Source organism: Coregonus clupeaformis, unplaced genomic scaffold (genome assembly GCF_020615455.1).
Source record: "Coregonus clupeaformis isolate EN_2021a unplaced genomic scaffold, ASM2061545v1 scaf1611, whole genome shotgun sequence".
Lineage (NCBI taxonomy): Eukaryota > Metazoa > Chordata > Actinopteri > Salmoniformes > Salmonidae > Coregonus > Coregonus clupeaformis.
In genome coordinates this window covers 30,001-54,898 of record NW_025535065.1, presented here as the reverse complement: position 1 = coordinate 54,898, position 24,898 = coordinate 30,001, and the positions used below count along the sequence as shown (strand labels likewise).

The 24,898-nt window shown below is 45.0% G+C and overlaps 1 protein-coding gene across 1 annotated transcript in view; it reads right to left on the bottom strand.

Annotated features, from left to right (window-relative positions):
• Positions 1-21,976: 21,976 nt before the first annotated feature.
• The window catches only part of LOC121553605, a 3,206-nt gene continuing 284 nt past the window's right edge, over positions 21,977-24,898 (bottom strand). Inside the window, exon 2 of the mRNA XM_041866850.2 lies at positions 21,977-23,210. Coding sequence (XP_041722784.1) covers positions 22,348-23,210 — 863 coding nt within the window. The 3' untranslated portion in view covers positions 21,977-22,347. The remainder of the gene's footprint in view (positions 23,211-24,898) is intronic.

The following is a 24,898-nucleotide window of genomic DNA, read 5'->3' as shown; positions in this document are numbered from 1 at the left end:
TCACTGGTGCTTCCTGCTTTAGTTTTTGCTTATAAGCAGGACTCAAGAGAATATAATTATGGTCAGATTTGCCAAATGGAGGGCGAGGGAGAGCTTTGTACACATCTCTGTGTGTGGAGTAAAGGTGGTCTAGAGTTTTTTTCCTCTGGTTGCACATTTAACATGCTGGTAGAAATTAGGTAGAACGGATGTAAGTTTCCCTGCATTAAAGTCCCCGGCCACTAGGAGCGCTGCCTCTGGATGAGCATTTTCCTGTTTGCTTATGGCCCTATACAGCTCATTGAGTGCCATCTTAGTGCCAGCATCGGTTTGTGGTGGTAAATAGACAGCTACAAAAATATAGAAGAAAGCTCTCTTGGTAAATAATGTGGTCTACAGCTTATCATGAGATACTCTACCTCAGGCGAGCAAAACCTCGAGAGTTCCTTAGTATTAGATTTTATGCACCAGCTGTTGTTTACAAATACAGTGGGGAAAAAAGTATTTAGTCAGCCACCAATTGTGCAAGTTCTCCCACTTAAAAAGATGAGAGAGGCCCGTAATTTTCATCATAGGTACACGTCAACTATGACAGACAAATTGAGGGAAAAAAATCCAGAAAATCACATTGTAGGATTTTTATGAATTTATTTGCAAATTATGGTGGAAAATAAGTATTTGGTCACCTACAAACAAGCAAGATTTCTGGCTCTACAGACCTGTAACTTCTTCTTTAAGAGGCTCCTCTATCCTCCACTCGTTACCTGTATTAATGGCACCTGTTTGAACTTGTTATCAGTATAAAAGACACCTGTCCACAACCTCAAACAGTCACACTCCAAACTCCACTATGGCCAAGACCAAAGAGCTGTCAAAGGACACCAGAAACAAAATTGTAGACCTGCACCAGGCTGGGAAGACTGAATCTGCAATAGGTAAGCAGCTTGGTTTGAAGAAATCAACTGTGGGAGCAATTATTAGGAAATGGAAGACATACAAGACCACTGATAATCTCCCTCGATCTGGGGCTCCACGCAAGATCTCACCCCGTGGGGTCAAAATGATCACAAGAACGGTGAGCAAAAATCCCAGAACCACACAGGGGGCCTAGTGAATGACCTGCAGAGAGCTGGGACCAAAGTAACAAAGCCTACCATCAGTAACACACTACGCCGCCAGGGACTCAAATCCTGCAGTGCCAGACGTGTCCCCCTGCTTAAGGCAGTACATGTCTAGGCCCATCTGAAGTTTGCTAGAGTGCATTTGGATGATCCAGAAGAGGATTGGGAGAATGTCATATGGTCAGATGAAACCAAAATAGAACTTTTTGGTGAAAACTCAACTCGTCGTGTTTGGAGGACAAATAATGCTGAGTTGCATCCAAAGAACACCATACCTACTGTGAAGCATGGGGGTGGAAACATCATGCTTTGGGGCTGTTTTTCTGCAAAGGGACCAGGACGACTGATCTGTGTAAAGGAAAGAATGAATGGGGCCATGTATCGTGAGATTTTGAGTGAAAACCTCCTTCCATCAGCAAGGGTGTAGTGTATTAAGATTATGTCTTGGTTAAATGTTTTTCCTGAAGAAAGGAATGTTGTTTATGGTAGTATCAAAAGGGAATGTTTTAGGGTGACGCCCCAGGGGAGACTGGTGATTGGCCAGAAGAGGGAGCATCAGTGTTTATAAATAGGGGGGAAAACTAAGGAGAGGGCAGAGCAAGCAGCCATTCTGAGGCATCGCTCTCCGGGTGTCATGTCACCTGTCACTCATGCTGAAGCTTCTGATCTGAATAAACCTTATGATCAACGTTCAGTATGAGCAGACTCCTTTTGTTCATCAGCAATAATTGCCACCACTCATCCGATACGACAAATGGCGAAGCTTGCCAGGATTGGCTCTGCAATCCTCCTCTGTTGCATTGCAGTCGCAAGCTAACTCAAGCTAACTTCGGTCTGGAGTCATGACCCAACCAGGGTGAGTGTTTCTACAGCTAAGTTGTTGGTTTTGTTGCTGCTTGTGTACACTGGAGGAATGTACCATTATGACCGTGCCTCAGGTGGTGTTTTTTGCTGATGACTAGGGGGTCTGGCTAATCATTATACAAATTTTAAAAATAGCGCAAAAGTGGTTAGAGTTTAGGGATTGTTTATACATTTACATTTACATTTTAGTCATTTAGCAGACGCTCTTATCCAGAGCGACTTACAGGAGCAATTAGGGTTAAGTGCCTTGCTCAAGGGCACATTAACGTCAATTAGCAGACGCTCTTAGCCAGAGCGACTCACAAATTGGTGCGTTCACCCTATAGCCAGTGGGATAACCACTTTACAATTTGGGGGAGTTAGAAGGAAGTACTTTATCCTATCCCAGGTATTCCTTAAAGAGGTGGGGTTTCAAATGTCTCCGGAAGGTGGTGAGTGACTCCGCTGTCCTGGCGTCGTGAGGGAGCTTGTTCCACCATTGGGGTGCCAGAGCAGCGAACAGTTTTGACTGGGCTGAGCGGGAGCTATGCTTCCGCAGAGGAAGGAGCCAGCAGGCCAGAGGTGGATGAACGCAATGCCCTCGCTTGGGTGTAGGGACTGATCAGAGCCTGAAGGTACAGAGGTGCCGTTCCCTCACTGCTCCATAGGCAAGCACCATGGTCTTGTAGCGGATGCTGGAGCTCCAACTGGAAGCCAGTGGAGTGTGCGGAGAGGGGGGTGACGTGAGAGAACTTGGGAAGGTTGAACACCAGACGGGCTGCGGCATTCTGGATGAGTTGTAGGGGTTTAATGGCACAGGCAGGGAGGCCAGCCAACAGCGAGTTGCCAGTAGTCCAGACGGGAGATGACAAGTGCCTGGACCAGGACCTGCGCCGCTTCCTGTGTAAGGCAGGGTCGCACTCTCCGAATGTTGTAGAGCATGAACCTGCAGGAGCGGGTCACCGCCTTGATGTTGGCGGAGAACGACAGGGTGTTGTCCAGGGTCACGCCTAGGCTCTTCGCACTCTGGGAGGAGGACACAGCGTGAGTTGTCAACCGTGATGGCGAGATCATGGAACGGGCAGTCCTTCCCCGGGAGGAAGAGCAGCTCCGTCTTGCCAGGGTTCAGCTTGAGGTGGTGATCCGTCATCCATACTGATATGTCTGCCAGACATGCAGAGATGCGATTCGCCACCTGGTTATCAGAAGGGGGAAAGGAGAAGATTAGTTGTGTATCGTCAGCGTAGCAATGATAGGGAAAGGCCATGTGAGGATATGACAGAGCCAAGTGACTTGGTGTATAGGGGAGAAAAGGAGAGGGCCTAGAACCGAGCCCTGGGGGACACCAGGTGGTGAGAGCACGTGGTGCGGAGACAGCTTCCCCGCCACGCCACTTGGTAGGAGCGACCGGTCAGGTAGGACGCAATCCAGGAGTGAGCCGCGCCGGAGATGCCCAGCTCGGAGAGGGTGGAGAGGAGGATCTGATGGTTCACAGTATCAAAGGCAGCAGACAGGTCTAGAAGGACAAGAGCAGAGATGTGTTGCTTGAATAGTAAGTCAAGAACAGTCGGGGCCAAGATATGTATACAATTTTAGAGCATTGCAGGTTTAGATAAGCCCTCGTGACACACGGGGCGACCGCAGGGTGGGCCATGAATCCGGGAAACGCATTAGGAGTTTTCAGGTCAGTCTGGGACTGGAGGTGGTGGGAAATTTTCTTGGGGGTTGGCTGCTCATCTTCTGTCCGACGGGATATTTGCGTGGGTGGAACCGCTCATTTAAATAGCCATACTCACGGCAGAATAAATTTAGGGCAAACGAAACAGTAATCAATTAAAGACGCAATGCGGGTTTTGTTACAGGTTGTAGGCCGCAGTTGGCTAAAGGCTAATGCTAATGCTAAATGCTAAATGTGTGTTGTGTCACATTGTACCTAAAGCTAATGCTAAGGCTAATTGCTAAATGCTAATTGTGTTCGCGTACATGATAATCTTAACCTTAGAGGTCCACTGCGATGGATTCAAGCCTCTTAAACTTGTTTGTATGTGGGGGGAACTGAAAGTTCTACGCAAATGTGAGCTCTGTTATGTGTAATTGTGTGAGTATAACGTATAAAATAGTGAAGCTGTAGCGTAATGCTATCGTTCTATTGTATGGCAGGCATGGGATTAAAGGGGATGTGCGCATGTGCATGATTTTACGGGGCTAAAACTACGACATGCGGTTGTGCTCAGCCTACAAAACAAAATGGTTGGTTAAGGTCATAGGTCCCATCTGGGGGCTGCAGGGAGACGGAGAAATGGACACAGACAAAGAGGAGAGATTTTAACACGAGTATTCTAGTTTAAACTGCGGTTGGTTAAGGATGAAACTTGTTTTGTAACCTATTGAATTTATAAATTAAATATATGTTGGCGAAGTATAATGAATTGAATTAAATGACGGATTAAAATAAAATAGAAATGTTTTTGAGCGATCTATTTAGTTCTGAGTTTAGTCTTAGAGTGAATAATGTAGAACGAACGAATATTGAATGGTTGGAAATACTCAGTGATTGCATTAACTACTAAAAGCTGTTTCTGTGTCTTTGTCCCTTTGTCATGAGAGACAGGAGAGAGGGGGGAGCGAGAGATACAGGAAGTGATCACGTGACACGGCAGAGGATCAAGTAAAAAAAAAGGTTTTGAGACTGTTACAAGATATGTGATGTTATGACAATTTTACATAGGCTTGGCAAATACTATTTCATTAAAAATTGCATTTTGGAAGCTCTGTGTATCACTGGGGTTTGATTACAGATGTGTTGGGAATCAAAGACTGACATTATTCTGTAAATTTATGATAATTAGGGGTTATAGAGCAAGGGGTTACAGGCTTTGTTTTTGGGATTGCTTTGAAGTTGACTAACTTACATTTACTTGCATTTGATGGGTTGTGGTAAGATAGCCAACACTAATTGATAAATTGGTGATATAGGAATAAAAAATTGGTTTTAAATTATTCATAATTTTTAATTGAGGTTTTAATTGGTTTTTTATTTTTAATTAAATGGTTTTTGAATAAGGCATTTAATTGAATTTTTTAATATTCATATTTTATTTGATTTGATTTTTTGGGGAGGAAAATTTTTTTTTGGGGTTGTTAGGGTTATATTAATAATTTAAGGGGGGAAGCCATAGGCTATACAGTCTAAAATAAGATAGTTCACAATAAAGGAATATAAAAGGGTTGATATAGGGGAAAAATAGTAATTCTTTAACTAAAGTAGTGTTAGGAGAAACTAATGGCAGATGTTAGTACACCTTTCTCACATACGGATTCAGCAAAAAGACACCCACCTTATAAGAAGGAAGCTTTCAGTGATCATCCAGGAGGGTGATTGTTGCATCAGAGATGAAGATGAACGAATAATAGATAGAGGACAAGCAGAAACGACGATAAAGATGAATCCAAAACTCCAGAAGGAAGAAAAACCGAGATGTCTGGGAACTTAAAGAAGATGAGGATGATGAAGATGAGAGTGATTGAGAGAGGTCATGGGTGGATATGACTCTGTGATCAGAAGGAAGTTGGCAAGAGAGAAACGAAGAAGGATACACGAGATTTGATCTCTGATGAAAGTTGAACGAAGAAGGAGACAAGAGATTCGAGTTCTGATGAAGAAAGCGATGAAGATTTGGAGATTAAAGGTGCTTTATGTTCAAGAGGATTTTATCCTACAATGACTGGCAAAGAAGAAATAGGAGATATAGACCGAGGCGTATCAGGCCTGGAGGAAGCGACGACTTTGGGAGAGGTAAGAGAGCTAGAGGAACAGCTCGAGACGCTGAAGATACAGAAGAGGAGAAACTGCTGAGAGGATCCCAAGAATTGGAGAAGAACAAAGAAGAAATAGAAGAAGGAGGAAGATTTCAGCTACACTTCCAGCAACTTTCAGAAGACTGTTATAATTGTGGACAGATTGGTTACTTTACCTGGGATGGAAATGCGCCAGGAGAAAACAACAGAGGAAGATAAAGGAGCAAGTGAAGATCACCTGTTAGTGCCTAGAAGAGACGAAGGGGGGTGTCAGCTGAGAGAATCGAATTAGAGAAGAAGAGAAAATAGCTAACAATTGAAGTTAGGGGAATCAATGGAGCTCTGCTATAAAAATCAAAGAGAAATCAAAATAGACATACTAATATTAGAAGATACTGTTATGGCAGTGTTGGGAAGAGATGCATTGTTTAAATTGAATTGTACAATAAGATGTACACTAGACGACTGGGTTTTTTGGGAATCTGGGAATCATGTGCTTAAAAAAGATAATATCATAGGAAGGATGATAATCTATTGTTCTGTCTATTAGACAATCTGTCTGGAAAAATAAAGTTAAAAGGGGTGACTATTATTCTGGGGTACATTCTTACACTAAGGGATTTCAGGCTAGGCTAAAAGGTGTTTAGTCGTTTGCCAAGTGTGTGTAAAGAAGTCAAAGGCAGTTGGGAATTTTCTCAATCACATATTCTAAAAATTTGGTGGTAAAGAGATTTTGTGAATATATCAGTGGAAAAAGGTTTAAAAGTTATGGGAGAAAAGATTAGATTAAAATAAGTTAGGAGGACTAGGTTGAAGGAACTCTAAGACAGTAAGCTAAGTTTCAAAGTTAGTAGTAAGAGAGAGAGAGAACAGTAGTGAATGACACTTTAGAGTAGGAAGATCAAGGTAATTATAGGTGTTTTTTGTGTAATCAAAAGTTTGAAAGTCAGGGATTATAGAGAGGACTGAGATTTGGGGAAAAAGTGACACTAGTGGTGATAGATGGAAGTACAAGCAAAGACAACTTTTTCCTTTGGGGAAAAACTAGGAGTAACTAAGGACATTAACACTTCAGTCTATTATAACAACAGTGAGAAGCAAGTTAACTCTTTCAACATTGATAGTTATTAAAGCCATAAATATATCGCATTTGATTATAAGGGAACCAATAGCTCCAGCGCCAATTTTAGGGAAAATACTTATTAGGGTTAGGATGGGGACGTTTCTTCCATATGGAGAGATAATTATGGAGAAGAAGTATTGTTATCAGGACCAAGAGTAGAAGCTGTGGCACCTAATTAAAGGAGGTATAGTTTAGAAGAGGGTTAGGAGTGACTGTTTACTTATGTTGCGTAATGTTACAGAGATAATTATGGAGAAGAAGTATACTTATCTAGTGCAAGCATTAGAAGTTGTTCCGGTTAAGAATGATTGGTTAAAAGGCTATGTAATTCATAAAGTAATGCTTATAATGGAAGAGTTGAGGTCTGTTGTAGTCTCCACAGTCATTGAGGGAGTTCAGGAGGAGTAGATTACAGTAATCATTCAACAGTAGATAATACACATAGGATATTGGTAATTTCGCACTAGAAATAATTAAGGTTAATACATCAACTACTTTAATGGTAACTTTGGAAGGGATTAATGATACGATGGCAATAGCAAATGTAGGAAGTATAACACCGACAACAACTGTTCTGAAATTAAAGGGGGTAGCAAGACGAATAGGGTTAAAATAGGAGAGCAGATAGTAGTAGAGAGAATAGTGAAGGATACTATCATGGAGGACAGGATGAGGTCTTTGATTTTAATGACAGACAAGGAGAGGTATCTGATCAGTACCGCTTCGTTAGGGAAGAGAGAAACTAAAGGGAGTGGTTTGATTCTTCTGTTGTGAAGATTAGAGATAGATGGGCAGGTTCCAGCAGCTCATTCTGTAAGATCAGTGAGGAATCTTGAGGGTCCATGTCTGGTTAGAATTCCAGTCAAACATGTTAGAGACGGTCGTTCGACCTCTATCAAGTGTGTGTGTGTCAGTATTATGCGTTGTCATGAATGTGGTATCAGCAACAATCAGTAACAGATAGAATAATGTCGTGGTCAAAACATTTGTTTAAGCCTAGGGGTAGGTGGTATTGGGTTAAGTGAATTAACTTGTGTGCATTTGTTAGATGGAAAGTAAAATCAGGTAACAAGCAAACCCTGAAGCATTTGAGGTGTAACCATTGAGGGTTAAAAGTTGTTTTTGTTCTAATAAAACATGAGGTAAGGGGTATGTTTATGGGAATATCAGATTGTGATGTTATATGATAACTTTGGGGTAAGCATGACCTTAAGGGTAGTAATGAGAAATATGTTACTTTTTATGTACCAGGTAGTAGGAACAGCAGGACTTTGAGGGTTAAAAGATTAGCTTTTGCCTGACAATGTGACTATGGAGAATTTTAGAGATATTTGGAGGAGTTGTGGTGATAAAGTATATATATTCTTACATTATGGATGGACAGGATTTTGTTACATGTCAACGTTGAAGCTTCCATATGAGGTTTCTACCATTATAAGAGGGGTAGCACCGGACACAGAAATCTGAAGCTATATTTGAAATTGGATGAAAGAGACATGCTACATGTCATAGTCTTCAAGCCTATCATTTAAGTATAAATCTAAGGGAGAAGGGGGGACTTTTTCCATGGTATGGTATAACATTTGGGAAGATCATATGGATAATATTAGGTATACTTTGAGTCCAGATAGTTCAGATAGTTATATATGCATTAAAGAATATAAGGGATGCATTTGGGAGATATGAGAAATCTTGGTTGCAAGATCAGGTAGGTCAGTAGGGGCAGTGATGGGTTACATTTAATGGCAGCTTTGATAACACTGTGTGAGGTTTGTAATTTGTTACTGACCTCTGAGAAAGCTATGATATTGAGATAGGTTGGAGAGTGAGGCCTGGAGACAACACTCAGAGGCCGGTGTTGACTGTTCCTGATCTGGATAAAGATGGACAAGTGGAACTGATGGATAAATATCATTTTTGATTATTTGATCATTTTTCAAATTTTTTTTTTTCAATATTAGGGTGATGTTGGTATGATTTATGAATCAAAGGGGGGAATAGGTTTATGTGATTCATACATCATTTATATATCATTTCTATATTCTTAGTTGATATTGATGTTCAATTTGAAAGTGTTTTTTTGGAAAAGATACTGTTTGGTTTCTTTTCTTTTCTCCCAGAAGCATTTGGGGGAACATGTGACTCAAACAAGGACAATATGAAGGGACAATATGACTGGAGGAGATGAAACAAGGAGGGTGTGGCCGATTCCATCATCAACAAGTCCATTGGAAGAGGAGACTACGGGGAGATGAAGTGTAGTGGACTACATTCCAGTGTCTGCAATGAAATATAGACATGTGTAATACATAATTTGTGTAATAGCCTCAGGGATTAATTTTTGTAGAATGATGTTTGATGTTATTGAATACATGTGAGGATCTTAGATGTTTTTGTTTATTTCGTGAATGTTTAGGGACAGAGAGGCTAGGAAGGGGAGAGTTTCACTGTACGGTCCAATGGGTTGACCAGCCTTACAGTGGATGTTTTTGGATAGGATTTTGTTTGCAGGGGCTTACATGTGATTTAATTGCATCATAGTTTCAAATGCATGTACATTGTTTATGAGGTTATCTGGAGTACCGAGGTGGTTGCCTGGGGCAGAGGGACCGTGAGAGAATTTTACTGTCTTGATTGATTAATGGATGGAAGGTTGCCGGACAGTTTTTCGCTCTTACACTCCATAGAGATTTGTTCATATTTCATAGTAATGTATTCACATTTCATAAACAGTTATTCATATTTCATAGAAGGGTATTTACACTCTAGAGGAGAATGTTTTTGGGTTAAGGTTAAAGATACTCAATAAGATAAATTGTTACTGGTCATAATCCTATTGTTGTCTAGACTTTTTAGTTTTGTCTCAAGGGGGGAATATGTAGTGTATTAAGATTATGTCTTGATAAATGTTTTTCCTGAAGAAAGGAATGTTGTTTATGGTAGTACTCAAAAGGGAATGTTTTAGGGTGACGCCCAGGGGAGACTGGTGATTGGCCAGAAGAGGGAGCATCAGTGTTTATAAATAGGGGGGAAAACTAAGGAGAGGCAGAGCAAGCAGCCATTCTGAGGCGGCCGCTCTCCGGGTGTCATGTCACCTGTCACCATGCTGAAGCTTCTGATCTGAATAAACCTTATGATCAACGTTCAGTATGAGCAGACTCTTTGTTCATCAGCAATAATTGCCACCACTCATCCGATCGACAAGGGCATTGAAGATGAAACGTGGCTGGGTCTTTCAGCATGACAATGATCCCAAACACACCGCCCGGCAACGAAGGAGTGGCTTCGTAAGAAGCATTTCCAGGTCCTGGAGTGGCGCTAGCCAGTCTCCAGATCTCAACCCCATAGAAAATCTTTGGAGGGAGTTGAAAGTCCGTGTTGCCCAGCGACATCCCCAAAACATCACTGCTCTAGAGGAGATCTGCATGGAGGAATGGGCCAAAATACCAGCAACAGTGTGTGAAAACCTTGTGAAGATTTACAGAAAACGTTTGACCTGTGTCATTGCCAACAAAGGGTATATAACAAAGTATTGAGAAACTTTTGTTATTGACCAAATACTTATTTTCCACCATAATTTGCAAATAAATTCATTAAAAATCCTACAATGTGAGTTTCTGGATTTTTTTTCCTCATTTGTCTGTCATAGTTGACGTGGTATCTATGATGAAAATTACAGGCCTCTCATCTTTTTAAGTGGGAGAACTTGCACAATTGGTGGCTGACTAAATACTTTTTTTCCCCACTGTATACACATACCGCCACCCCTTATCGTGACCGAGTCAGCCATTCTATCCTGCCAATGTAGAGTATATCCCTGCCAGCTTTATGTTATCTGTGTCGATGCTCAGCAACGCCTTGGTGAAACATAAGATATTATCGTTTTTAATTTCCTGTTGGTAGGGATATCCTTGATCTTAGGTCATCCATTTTGTTTTCAAATGATTGTACATTAGCTAATAGGATTGATGGAAGAGACAGATTACTTGCTCGCCGTCGGATCCTTACAAGGCACCTCAACCTAGGTCCACAATATCTCTGTCTCTTTCTCATGCGAATGACGGGGATTTGGGCCTTGTCGGGTGTCTATAGAATATCCTTTGCGTCCGACTTGTTGAAGAAAAAATCTTTGTCCAATACGAGGTGAGCAGTCGCTGTCCTGATATTCAGAAGCTCTTTTTGGTCATAAGAGACGGTGGCAGAAACATTATGTACAGAATAAATTACAAATAAAGCGAAAAAACACACATAATAGCACAATTGGTTAAAGGGCGGTAAAACGGCAGTCATCTCCTATGGTTAGTACTGTAGGTGCTTGTATATGGGAGAGTTGGTGTATTCAAACTGTATGTATTTGTCTCTCTGGCTCTCCAGTGTATTCCTATTGCCTTTAGTTTCCAAGTGAATATGACCCCATGCTAAAATGAAAGCTACACTATATGTTTGGTCTGTTAATATTTCACATACTGTATCTCTATATCCAACCCTCAAATCTCCTGTCTATAGCTCGGCTGCAGTGGAGGCTGCTGAGGGGAGAACGGCTCATAATAATGGCTGGAATGGAAAAAATTGAATGGTATCAAACACATGGTTTTCATGTGTTTGATACCATTCCATTCTCTCCATTCCAAGAATCTCAAATATAAAATATATTTTGATTTGTTTAACACTTTTTTGGTTACTACATGATTCCATATGTGTTATTTTATAGTTTTGATGTCTTCACTATTATTCTACAATGTAGAAAATAGTAAAAATACAGAAAAACCCTGGAATGAGTAGGTTTGTCCAAACCTTTGACTGGTACTGTTTTTTCACAAAAGTAGTGCACTGGGCCTTTAATAGTCCTGTATTAGTGGACCGATATAGCCTCTGCAGCGCGGGCAAAAACTTTCTGATTAGCTATTTCTGAAATTAACATCATATTGTCATGAGCCCTCTCACTCCACCGGATTACCACCTTAATGTGTTTCCACTATCTTCCACTCTGCTCATCTCTCTCTCTCTACTCAGCCTAACGAGCTCCACCTGTCCCTGCTCTGCTCGGCTCTAATTACTCTGCCAGCTGCGCTGCATTACCCACTAACCTCTCCCAGTATTTAAAGTCCCGTCTCTCAGCTCTCCTTTGTCAGATCGTCTGCAAAGCTCACACCCGAACCTGTGTGCTCGCCTTCTGGCTCACCCTTGTTTGTGACCCCGGACCTGCCTGATTCTTGGATACTCTTCTGCCCCAGGAAAACCAGACCTGCTTTCTGCCATTACGACTCCTGACTACTCTTCGACCCCGGTAACTCTGACCAGCCTTCTGCCTTGCTACAACGTATTTGGATTTCCCTTGAACTGTACTTCTGCCTTGTTTCATCCGCCCCGTTGTGTCTGTGTTTCCTCCCCCCAGGACTTCTGGACCACCAACCACCGGCGCCATCGGACGCACCGCTGCCACTGGGGGGGCACAGACCCAGCACATTGGACGGGATAACCCCTGGAGCCTTCACTCACTCCCTACTTCCCTTTTCCCTTAAGTTTTAATAAACTTTCTGGTGTGACGCAATGTGTGGTCCTCTTGTCGTCTGTCTGAACCGTGACAGTACGATCTGACCATCATGGACTCAGCGCACACTTCCCCCGACATGGAAACCGAAGAACCTGAGCAACCCACCGCCATGCTACGCCTGGAACACACTGAGAGAGAGCTAGGCCGCATGAGCGGCGACATCACCTCTCTGCTTCAGGTCGGCCACCAACAGCATCAGCAGTTCCAGCAGCACCAGCAGCAGTCCCAGCAGCAGCAACAACAACTCGCCAGGATCATCCAACTCCTCACCAACCTTACCCCCAGCCAGTCTGCCCACCAGCCCTGCCTCGAGTCACCTGCCCCGGTCATTTCAGCCGCTGCCCCGAACCCAAGATTGGAAACCCCGAGCGGTTCAACGGCGATTCTACCCAGGTCCGGCCATTCCTGACTAGCTGCCGACTTCAGTTCTCCTTGCAGCCAAGGACCTTCGCCACGGAGGGGGCTAGGGTCGGGTATGCCATCACTCACCTGACGGGCCGAGCTCGACTCTGGGGAACAGCAGAGTTCGAACGTCAAACCCCGCATGTGCAACCTTCGACCTGTTTGCTGAGGAGATGCTGAAGGTGTTTGACCTGGATTCACCAACCGCAGAGGCGTCTCGTGAACTGTTCAGTATTCGACAAGGCAGACGTACAGTCGCAGACCATTCCATCGACTTCCGAACCCTGGCAAGACGAAGTTCTTGGAACACACCATCGCTGGTGGACGCGTTCTTCCATAGCTTGGCTGACTATATCAAGGACGAGTTGGTCTCCCATGAACTGCCTTCCACTCTTGATGAAGCCATCGCACTGACTGTCCGGATCGACAGAAGGATACAGACCCGCTGGTCGTGAGAGGGGGGCGCCAAGGTCCACCAACTACCGGCATTCGGAGAGATCCGACTGGGCTCCTGTCAGCTACTGCCACTCACCCAAGTCAGCTTGATCAGTCTGAGCCTATGGAGATTGGGCGAGCCCTCTCACTCCTGCAGAGCGCCAGCGCCCGCTTCACCTCAAACCTCTGCCTCTATTGTGGAGGTGATGGACATCGTGTGGTAACCTGCCCTTTAAAGCCTGAAGCTCACCGGGCATAGGGGGAGTCCGGTTGAGCTCAATGACCATCCAGTCCTCCGACCGCAAACCCTTGCTGCAAGTTCACCTCCGCCTCTCTGACTCTACTCACACCCTGGCTGCTCTGGTGGATTCTGGCGCCGAAGCCAACATAATGGACATCAAGCTGGCACGCCAACTGGGACTGGAGAACCTCCGTTTGACACCTCCTATTCCTGCCCGGGCACTGGACGGACACTTACTCGGATCGGTCACTCATGTCACGGCCCCGGTCTTGATGGGTCTGTCCGGAAACCATCAAGAAACTATCCAGTTTCACCTGCTCCCTCTCCAGGCCAACCCCTCATCCTGGGTTACCCATGGCTCCGCCGGCACAACCCTCAGCTCGACTGGGTGACCGGGGTGATCAGGGAGTGGGGAGAGGACTGCCACCGAACCTGCCTGCTTGCTGCCGCACTACCCCTCGGCCAGTACCTACTAACTCCGCCCCTGACCTCTCCCATGTCCCAGAATGCTACCATGGTCTCAGAGAAGTGTTTAACAAAGCAAGAGCCACATCTCTGCCCCCTCACCGACCGTGTCGACTGTGCCATCGACCTCCTCCCTGGAACAGCCCCTCCAAGGGGGCCGTCTTTATTCGTTGTCTGCTCCTGAAAGAAGGTCCATGGAGGACTACATCAATGACTCTCTGTCCACAGGATTGATCCGTTCATCTTCATCTCCGGCTGGTGCTGGCTTCTTCTTTGTGGGGAAGAGGACGGATCTCTTCGCCCCTGCATCGACTACAGGGGACTCAACGACATCACAGTGAAAAACCGTTACCCTCTCCCTCTGCTCACCTCTGCTTTTGAGTTGCTCCAGGGAGCCACTGTTTTTACCAAGTTGGATCTCAGAAACGCTTACCACCTAGTGCGGATCCGGGAGGGAGATGAATGGAAGACCGCATTCAATACACCAACAGGCCACTCACGAGTATCTGGTTATGCCTTTTGGCCTCACCAATGCTCCTGCTGTGTTCCAGGCTCTAGTGAATGATGTACTGCGGGACATGTTAAACAAGTTTGTCTTCGTTTACCTGGATGACATCTTAATCTACTCCAGAAACCTGTCTGAACACACCCGCCATGTCCAGCAAGTCCTTCATTGTCTTCTGGAGAATTCCTCTACGCCAAGGCAGAGAAGTGTGAGTTTCACGTCAAGACAGTGGCCTTCCTGGGGTACATAGTGGCAGAGGGAAGTATCCAAATGGATCCTGCCAAAGTATCAGCAGTCACGTCATGGCCAGTTCCGGAGAACAGAAAGAAGCTGCAACAGTTTCTGGGGTTTGCTAACTTCTATAGAAAGTTTATCCGGAACTACAGTACCGTTGCTGCCCCTCTCACTGCTCTAACCAGCACCAAGCAACCCTTCACCTGGACCCCAGCAGCCGACAAGGCCTTCAGTACCCTCAAGGTAAGGTTCACCTCCGCTCCCATCCTCCAGATGCCTGACGTGGACCGGCAATTCATTGTGGAGGTGGACGCCTCGGATGTGGGAGTTGGTGCTGTGATTTCTCAGTGGGCTGCGGAGGATAGGAAGCTCCATCCCTGTGCCTTTTCTCACGTCGGTTGTCCCCCTCTGAGTGCAATTACGACATAGGGAACCGAGAGCTGCTGGCTGTGAAGCTTGCCTTGGAGGAGTGGCGTCACTGGCTGGAGGGGTCCACCATTCCATTTCTCGTTTGGACCGATCATAAGAACTTGGAGTACATCCGCACGGCCAAACGGTTGAACTCCAGGCAGTCCCGCTGGGCCCTGTTCTTCACCAGGTTTAATTTCACTCTGTCATACCGGCCTGGATCACGCAACACCAAGCCAGACGCCCTCTCCCGTCAATTCCAGAAGGATGACAACCCCTCCAAGGATCCTGTGTCGATTCTGCCAAGGCCCTGCATCGTTAGCAGCTCTGACCTGGGCTGTTGAGGAACAGGTGCTGGAAGCTCTCCGTAACCAGCCCGGTCCCAGCACTTGCCCAGCTGACCGCCTTTTTGTCCCCCGAAAACCTAAGGTCCCAGGTCGTTCAGTGGGGACATGACTCCCGCCTAGCTTGTCACCCTGGCTCCACCCGCACTTACAACCTGCTCGCCCAGAGGTTCTGGTGGCCCGCTCTGAGAAAGGATGTACGGGAATTCGTCCAAGCCTGCCCCATCTGCAACCAACACAAGTCGTCCTGCCAGCCCCCAGCCGGATTGCTGCAGCCCCTGCCTGTGCCCAGACGTCCCTGGTCTCACATCGCCCTTGACTTTGTCACGGGGCTGCCCCCTTCAAGGGGCAAGACCGTCATTCTCACCATAGTTGACCGATTCAGCAAGATGGCACACTTCATTCCCCTCCCCAAGCTCCCAACCGCCAAGGAGACCGCCCAGGTGGTCCTGGAACACGTCTTCCGGATCCACGGACTGCCAAAGGATGTAGTTTCTGACCGTGGTCCACAATTCTCCTCCGCTTTTGGAAGGAGTTCTGTCACCTGCTGGGAGCCACAGTCAGTCTGACTTCCGATTCCATCCCCAATCCAATGGGCAGTCAGAGCGGGCAAATCAGGAGCTCGAGAAGGCACTGCGATGCATGACTTCACGCAACCCCCCACTCCTGGTCGCAGCAATTGACATGGGTGAGTACGCACACAATTCTCTGACCTGCTCTGCCATCGGTATGTCCCCTTTCCAATGTGTTTATGGATACCAGCCTCCTCTATTTGCCAGTCAGGAAGGGGAGGTTACTTGCCCATCTGCACTTGCGTTTGCCCGTCGATGTCGCGCACCTGGTCACAGGCCCGAGCCACACTTCTCAGATCCGTTGCCAGCTACACTACCGGGGCCAACCGTCGGAGAATCCCTGCTCCCACCTACCATGTTGGTCAAAGGGGTGTGGTTGTCGTCCAAGGAACCTGCCACTCAGGGTGGAGTCGCAGAAGTTGGCACCCTCGGTTCATTGGCCCATTCCCTATCATAAGAGTGATTAGCCCAACTGCTGTCCGGCTCCAACTGCCTAATTCCATGAGGGTGCACCCCACTTTCCATGTGTCTAAGATTAAGCCCATTCATGAGAGTCCGCTGGTCCCTGCTGCGCCTTGTCCTCCTCCTCCACGGCTCGCTCGATGGTGGTCTGGTTTACACCGTCCGCCGCCTGCTTCGGTCCAGACGGAGGGGTAGGGGTCTCCAGTACCTCATTGACTGGGAGGGCTATGGACCTGAGGAAAGGACCTGGGTGCCAGCTAGTCGGATTGTGGATAGGACTCTCATCACCGCCTTCCACCAACGGCATCCTGATCAACCTGCAATCCGTAGGGGCCGCCCAGAGGGATCCCCTAACCGTCCTGCCCGCTCGGCTTCCTGTCCTGTGCCTGATCCTGTCTCGGGACCTGTCCCATCTCCCGACCACGGCCCTCCGGCTTCCTCCGAGGATGAGGGCGTTCGCTGGACCGTTCGGAGGAGTTCTAGCCCTCCTCCGGCTCCTCCTCCCGCCCGGCGTGGTGTTGCTCTTGGGACTTCTGGGGCCGTCCCTTGGGGGGGTTCTGTCATGAGCCCTCTCACTCCACCGGGTTACCACCTTAATGTGTTTCCACTATCTTCCACTCTGCTCATCTCTCTCTCTCTACTCAGCCTAACGAGCTCCACCTGTCCCTGCTCTGCTCGGCTCTAATTACTCTGCCAGCTGCGCTGCATTACCCACTAACCTCTCCCAGTATTTAAAGTCCCGTCTCTCAGCTCTCCTTTGTCAGATCGTCTGCAAAGCTCACACCCGAACCTGTGTGCTCGCGCTTCTGGCTCACCCTTGTTTTGTGACCCCGGACCTGCCTGATTCTTGGATACTCTTCTGCCCCAGGAAAACCAGACCTGCTTTCTGCCATTACGACTCCTGACTACTCTTCGACCCCGGTAACTCTGACCAGCCTTCTGCCTTGCTACAACGTATTTGGATTTCCCTTGAACTGTACTTCTGCCTTGTTTCATCCGCCCGTTGTGTCTGTGTTTCCTCCCCCCAGGACTTCTGGACCACCAACCACCGGCGTCATCGGACGCACCGCTGCCACTGGGGGGCACAGACCCAGCACATTGGACGGGATAACCCCTGGAGCCTTCACTCACTCCCACTTCCCTTTTCCCTTAAGTTTTAATAAACTTTCTGGTGTGACGCAATTGTGGTCCTCTTGTCGTCTGTCTGAACCGTGACACATATAGCACATTTAGCACATAAACTAAGCATTTGTGATAGCATAGAGCAAATGTTGTCTCTGTTAAGTTATGCAGATGAGATATGACCCCTCATGCGTTGAACACCCACACTATTTACTAAACGGAAAACGGAGGGTCCGACATTATTCCCACCTCTCCTGGAGTATTGACAAGACAACGGGCGGGGTGATTGGGAATGCTGTTCATTTGCATCGGACACAGGGCGGAAATTAAATTCCTGTGGTGATGGATTGGCTGTCTCACTCGGATTTAAACAGACTGAGTGGAATTCCAGATCGGAATTCTCAGCGTCACAGGTTCCCAGCTTTTCTCGTTATCCTAGCAGATCTAGTTCATCCTGAGGTTGTCTTTATGAGAATTGAATATAAGGTAAAATTATGGTTGTTCTCAACCACACCATTGCTCATCACAATAGCCCATATTGTGATTTGAATATAGTGACATTGGATTGCTAAATGACCTTGGCTGTTACTGATTTTCTCATACAACAGCTACTCCATAATGACTCTATTTTAATCAATCAACTTTAGATGGCTGTCAATGAAGAAATGCTGAAACCACAAATCTAACCTTGTGCATAACTCATGTACATTCAAGATGGTGTTTCTGCTGTTTGGAAGAATCGTTTACCTGCAATCTGCCACGTGTGCAGCCTCCTGACAGGAATACCTGGTATGTATCAACCTCATTCACTCAAGTAATTCATTCACAGCAGTCATACCTTTTCTGTTGATGTGATTTGTCACTGTGCTGTGAATAACCAACATGGCCATCCTCCAGGATGACTCAGCGATGTCAGTATCATCATGACAGCGGAAGAGCAGGTGGGACACACTGTCTGCCAAAATAGAGAGGCTGAAGGACACACATGCTTCTATCCGCACACACACACTTGTATGCACTGAAAATCCTCACACAGGGTTTCAAATTTAACAATAACTCTTGGGTGTATCGAAGATTAATGGATATTCAAACCTGATGTGACAATCTAGACCCTTTCTTTTCTAAAACTAGCCAGGAAATTGTCGCAACCCCCTATTACTAGCCTGTTCAACCTCTCTTTCGTAACGCCTGAGATCCCCAGAGATTGGAAAGCTGCCGCGGTCATCCCCCTCTTCAAAGGGGGTGACACTCTAGATCCAAACTGTTACAGACTTATATCCATCCTGCCCTGCCTTTCGAAAGTTTTTGAAAGCCAAGTTAACAAACAGATCACCGACCATTTCGAATCCCACCGTACCTTCTCCGCTATGCAATCCGGTTTCCAAGCTGGTCATGGGTGCACCTCAGCCACGCTCAAGGTCCTAAACGATATTATAACCGCGATCGATAATAGACAGTACTGTGCAGCCGTCTTCATCGACCTGGCCAAGGCTTTCGACTCTGTCAACCACCGCATTCTTATTGGCAGACTAAATAGCCTTGGTTTCTCAAATGACTGCCTCGCCTGGTTCACCAACTACTTCTCAGATAGAGTTCAATGTGTCAAATCGGAGGGCCTGTTGTCTGGACCTATGGCAGTCTCTATGGGGGTGCCACAGGGTTCAATTCTTGGGCCGACTCTTTCTCCCGTCTATATCAATGATGTCGCTCTTGCTGCTGGTGACTCTCAGATCCACCTCTACGCAGACGACACCATTTTGTATACATCTGGCCCTTCATTGGACACTGTGTTAACAAACCTCCAAACGAGCTTCAATGCCATACAACACTCCTTCAGTAGCCTCCAACTGCTCTTAAACGCTAGTAAAACTAAATGCATGCTCTTCAATCGAACGCTGCTGGCACCCGCCCACCCAACTAGAATCACTACTCTTAACAGGTCTGACCTAGAGTATGTGGACAACTACAAATACCTAGGTGTCTGGTTAGACTATAAACTCTCCTTCCAGACTCACATTAAGCATCTCCAATCCAAAGTTAAATCTAGAATCAGCTTCCTATTTCGCAACAAAGCCTCATTCACTCATGCTGCCAAACATGCCCTCGTAAAACTGACTATCCTACCGATCCTTGACTTCGGCGATGTCATTTACAAAATAGCCTCCAACACTCTACTCAGCAAATTGGATGTAGTCTATCACAGTGCCATCCGTTTTGGCACCAAAGCCCCATATACTACCCACCACTGTGACCTGTACGCTCTTGTTGGCTGGTCCTCACTAAATATTAGTCGCCAAACCCACTGGCTCCAGGCCATCTATAAATCACTGCTTGGCAAATCCCCGCCTTATCTTAGCTCATTGGTCACCATAGCAACACCCACCCGTAGTATGCGCTCCAGCAGTTATATCTCACTGGTCATCCCCAAAGCCAACACCTCCTTTGGCCGCCATTCCTTCCAGTTCTCTGCTGCCAATGACTGGAACGAATTGCAAAAATCTCTGAAGCTGGAGACTCTTATCTCCCTCACTAACTTTAAGCATCAGTTGTCAGAGCACCTTACTGATCACTGCACCTGTACATAGCCCATCTGAAATTAGCCCACCCAACTACCTCATCCCCATATTGTTATTTATTTTGCTCATTTGCACCCCAATATCTCTATATGCACATAATCTCTTGCACATCTATAATTCCAGTGTTAATACTAATTGTAATTATTTTGCACTATGGCTTATTTATTGCCTTACCTCCATAACTTGCTACATTTGAACACACTGTATATATATTTTCTGTTTTATTTTTGACTTTATGTTTTGTTTACCCCATATGTAACTCTGTGTTGTTGTTTTTTATCGCACTGATTTGCTTTATCTTGGCCAGGTCGCAGTTGTAAATGAGAACTTGTTCTCAACTGGCTTACCTGGTTAAATAAAGGTGAAATAAAAATACAAAATAAACGCATGCGGAGATCATCCGTTCAGCTACTCTGAGTCTCACAAAGACATGGCGGTTGGAACCAAAACTCTTAAAATTTGGACACATCAAACCAAAGGACAGATTTCCACCGTTCTAATGTCCATTGCTTGTGTTTCTTGGCCCAAGCAAGTCTCTTCTTCTTATTGGTGTCCTTTAGTAGTGGTTTCTTTGCAGCAATTCGACCATGAAGGCCTGATTCACACAGTCTCCTCTGAACAGTTAATGTTGAGATGTGTCTGTTACTTGAACTCTGTGAAGCATTTATTTGGGCTGCAATCTCTAATTAACTTATCCTCTGCAGCAGAGGTAACTCTGGGTCTACCTTTCCTGTGGCGGTCCTCATAGAGGCAATTTCATCATAGCGCTTGAGGATTTTTGCGATTTTTCCGGATTGACTGACCTTCATGTCTTAAAGTAATGATGGACTTCCCATAATATGGACTTGGTCTTACCAAATAGGGCTATCTTCTGTATACCACCCCTACCTTGTCACAACACATCTGATTGGCTCAAACACATTAAGAAGGAAAGACATTCCACAAATTAACTATTAACAAGGCACACCTGTTTATTGAAATGCATTCCAGGTGACTACCTCATGAAGCTGGTTGAGAGAATGCAAAGCTTTCATCAAGGCAAAGGGTGGCTACTTTGAAGAATCTCAAATATAAAATATATTTTGATTTGTTTAACACTTTTTTGTTTACTCCATGATTCCATATGTGTTGTTTCATAGTTTTGATGTCTTCACTATTATTCTACAATGTAGAAAATAGTAATAATAAAGAAAAACCCTGGAATGAGTAGGTGTGTCCAAACCACATGCGCCGAATACAACAGGTGTGGACATTACAGTGAAATGCTTACTTACAAGCCCTTAACCAACAATGCAGTTTTTGAAAAAAATAGATAAGTAAAAAATAAAAATACATTTTAAATACATTTTAAAAAGCAAATAATTAAAGAGCAACAGTAAAATAAAATAACAGTAGGGAGGCTATATACAGGGGGTACTGGTACAGAGTCAATGTACGGGCCATATGACCTTCTCCACAAATTGCCCCAAGAGTTACATAATTATTTTCTATAATAGAAGGTAAGCAGAAGAGGAGATGGTGTTGAGAGAGGAAATTAGGCAGCTAAAGAGTAAACAGTTTCTTAATTGGTTATATATTGTTGCATTAGCTTAGGGATAAACACAAACACATTGCCTCCCAACGCTCTCGCTCATTCTATTCACACACATGCATGCACGCGCGCACACACACACACACGCACACGCACACACATACACACAGAGATGCAGTGACACAAGGTCGTAAATCTTGCTTACTCTTGAGAGAGTAAGCAAGCTTAATGGACGCACAAACAAACACACAAAAACACAAGCACGCACGTGCACGCACACACGCACACAACCACACACACACAAACACCCACACATTATACTGTATATTCTAGAAGCTGGTAATGAGAGAGTGACTTAGAGAAACACAGTAGAAATTGTAGAGAATATTTTACAGTATCACAGGTAAGCATCCCCTTCCTCTTGGGCAATTGACAACACTAGTGCTAGCTACAAAACAGAAATATAACATATTTATTTGTAAAGCATTAATTGTCACGGCCCATTGAGTGGATACCATTTACATGCACTACATTTTCATTCTTTAGTTCAAAGCCTTTATGTATTATGTCAGCACGAATCCTTCAGCAAATAATCGCTCAGTTGTACACATTCATTAAAGGTAGAGTAAGACTTACAGCTCTATACCAGAGGACACCTCTGCTAGTGGGCGGTTCCTCCTAGTTGTGTAAACTGCATATACGATTACCATCAAGGGTAGTGCCACACAGAGCACTATGCGACTGATTGGCAACTCATTGATGTGGTTGGTACCTGAATGAGAGGGCTTTGAAGGACTTTGACCATCAATAGGTTGTTGTGGGGCAGTGATGATTGTCCCGACAGGATCCATAGTCCCACCTGAGACCTTAGAAGTGAGGTAGACAAATGTCTTCCTCGTTCCCTCAGTCAGCTGACACCACCACTTCCTGTTGTTGTCATTTCTTCTAAGTTTCACAGTCAGAGTGATGTCACAGCCAGACGCCCGTGTGACCTGGTATCTGGAGTCTCCCTGCAACTCGCCACCTGTCTCATTCACCCAGTTCACTCTAATGATATCCCTAATGAAGGAGTCACACGTTACAGGACCACCGTATGTGAGCAGAGAGCACCTCAAGGTTACATTTCTAGGATGCTTTAGATCTGTCTCTGGTGTGGACATAGAGATGGTGAGAACAGACAGGTAGACAGTAGTATCCTCTCCAAGATGTGCACTGCCATCTGTAAAGTACTGTCGGCAGACGTAGACTCCAGTATCCTCAGCTCCAATGTTACGAACGCGTAGGGAGCAGTCAGACCCTACTCTCAGTCTCTCACTGCTCTCATTTCCTCCATTTTGGATCTCCCCTTGAAAGACCTTTTCAGTAGCACTGTGAGACCAAGTGCTGCTGTAGAGCCACACTGTAGAGGAGCAGTCAGGGTTGACAACGTTGGTGCATGGCAGACTGACATCATCCCCCACACTGGAGTACAGAGAGAGGGAGCCCCCATTGACACCTGGATAGACAAAGAGGTTTCTTACAAAAACATATATTTTGAACACAATTTGCTAAAAAGAGAATTACAACAAAGTCAGTTGTCATGATATGACTTACTTTAATGTATGACTGTTATTTATCGAATCACCTAACTATGTTTAATTGTCACTGGATTAAATTAATAATGTAACAATTAACTAATTAGGAATTTGGGGCACCACGGAAGAAGTTGTTCAACGAGTTACCATCTCCCGAATTAAAGATATATAACAGTCACATAATCCTTGAACCTGCAAGAACCCTAACCTTATTGATGAATCAGCAATACACAAATTGGCTTAATTATTTACTAACTAAATAATGAATAACACAATACAAACACACACAGGTTATTGATTACTAATGTAATACAATGAAAATAGGTCCCTAGTGGACTGGACTAACAATAGCATGAATGCTTGGGTAGAAGGAGGGTCAGAGTGGAAGGGAGAGAGAGATTCAAACTATCGTGGTTACTTTGGAGACTACGCTCACAGTAATCATAATACTTATGCACCCTAATACCGCTAATTCGGATTAGAAATGCAACATGCATTTACGTGTAGCTGTCCTCGATAGTTGAGTTGATGATGTAGGACTCTGGTTTGCCCACCAGAGGTCCCAATGTCCTTGGTAGAGTTTCTGGTCGTAGTTGTGGTTAGAATGGATACTTCAGATGTACCAGCGGTTGTCTGAGATTGTCCTCTCCTCTCGTGTCTTTAGTGAAAGTTCTGTAGACGACTATACATGCCAGCTGCAGACTGAAATGATAAGGTCTGTTGCATTGTCTTCTTCTTCACCTCGTGTAGAGGTTGAGAGTTTCAGAGTTTCTCCATTTCAAACGTGTGGACTAACGTCTCACGTTTTCTGGTCTTTCTGGTCTAACCATTTTGTAACGTGTAGCTTCAGCTTCACACGTCTTGGTCTTGTAGAAATTCAACCATTTGCAACAGCCGGCTTATACCGTAGTATGCTTGGTCTTGCTTTGGTAATGGAGTTGTAGTGTTAAACCATTTTGTAACATTTAGCTCACGCTTCACGTCTGCTGGTCTTGTAGAGTGTCAACCATTTTAAGCCGTGGGCTTCCTGGTCTGGTAGAAATTCAACCATTTGCAACGTTTAGCTCATGCTTCATGTCTGCTGGTCTTGTAGAGTGTCAACCATTTTAAGCCGTGTGCTTCCTGGTCTGATAGAAATTCAACCATTTGCAACGTTTAGCTCACGCTTCATGTCTGCTGGTCTGAGGTGAATTTTGTCACCAGGCTTTTTATGCACTCGGGGTAAAAGGGGCGTTCCATCATGTTTGTGCTTATCTGGGCGTGGCCACTGACTGAGAACAAATCAATATGGAAAACAATAATCTCATCTAGAATGCTAAAATCACATTGTTATCTTCACAAAAGTATTATTATACTTAATCATTTGCTTTATACAACGATTAGATGCAAACCTCATAACTGGGAAGTGTACCCCCCAGAGATACAGTTTTGTTGTTCCACCGTCTTTAATGACACCACAACATAGTAACGAATTTGACATGATTGTTCTTTACGTCCCCACCAACCATTTCCCACATTCTTTTAAGTAGGAATATTGTTTCATTATCCACTTTTGGATGTTGGAGTCTTGGCGAGAAGACTTCATTTGTTAACAAAGTGGTCCTTTCTC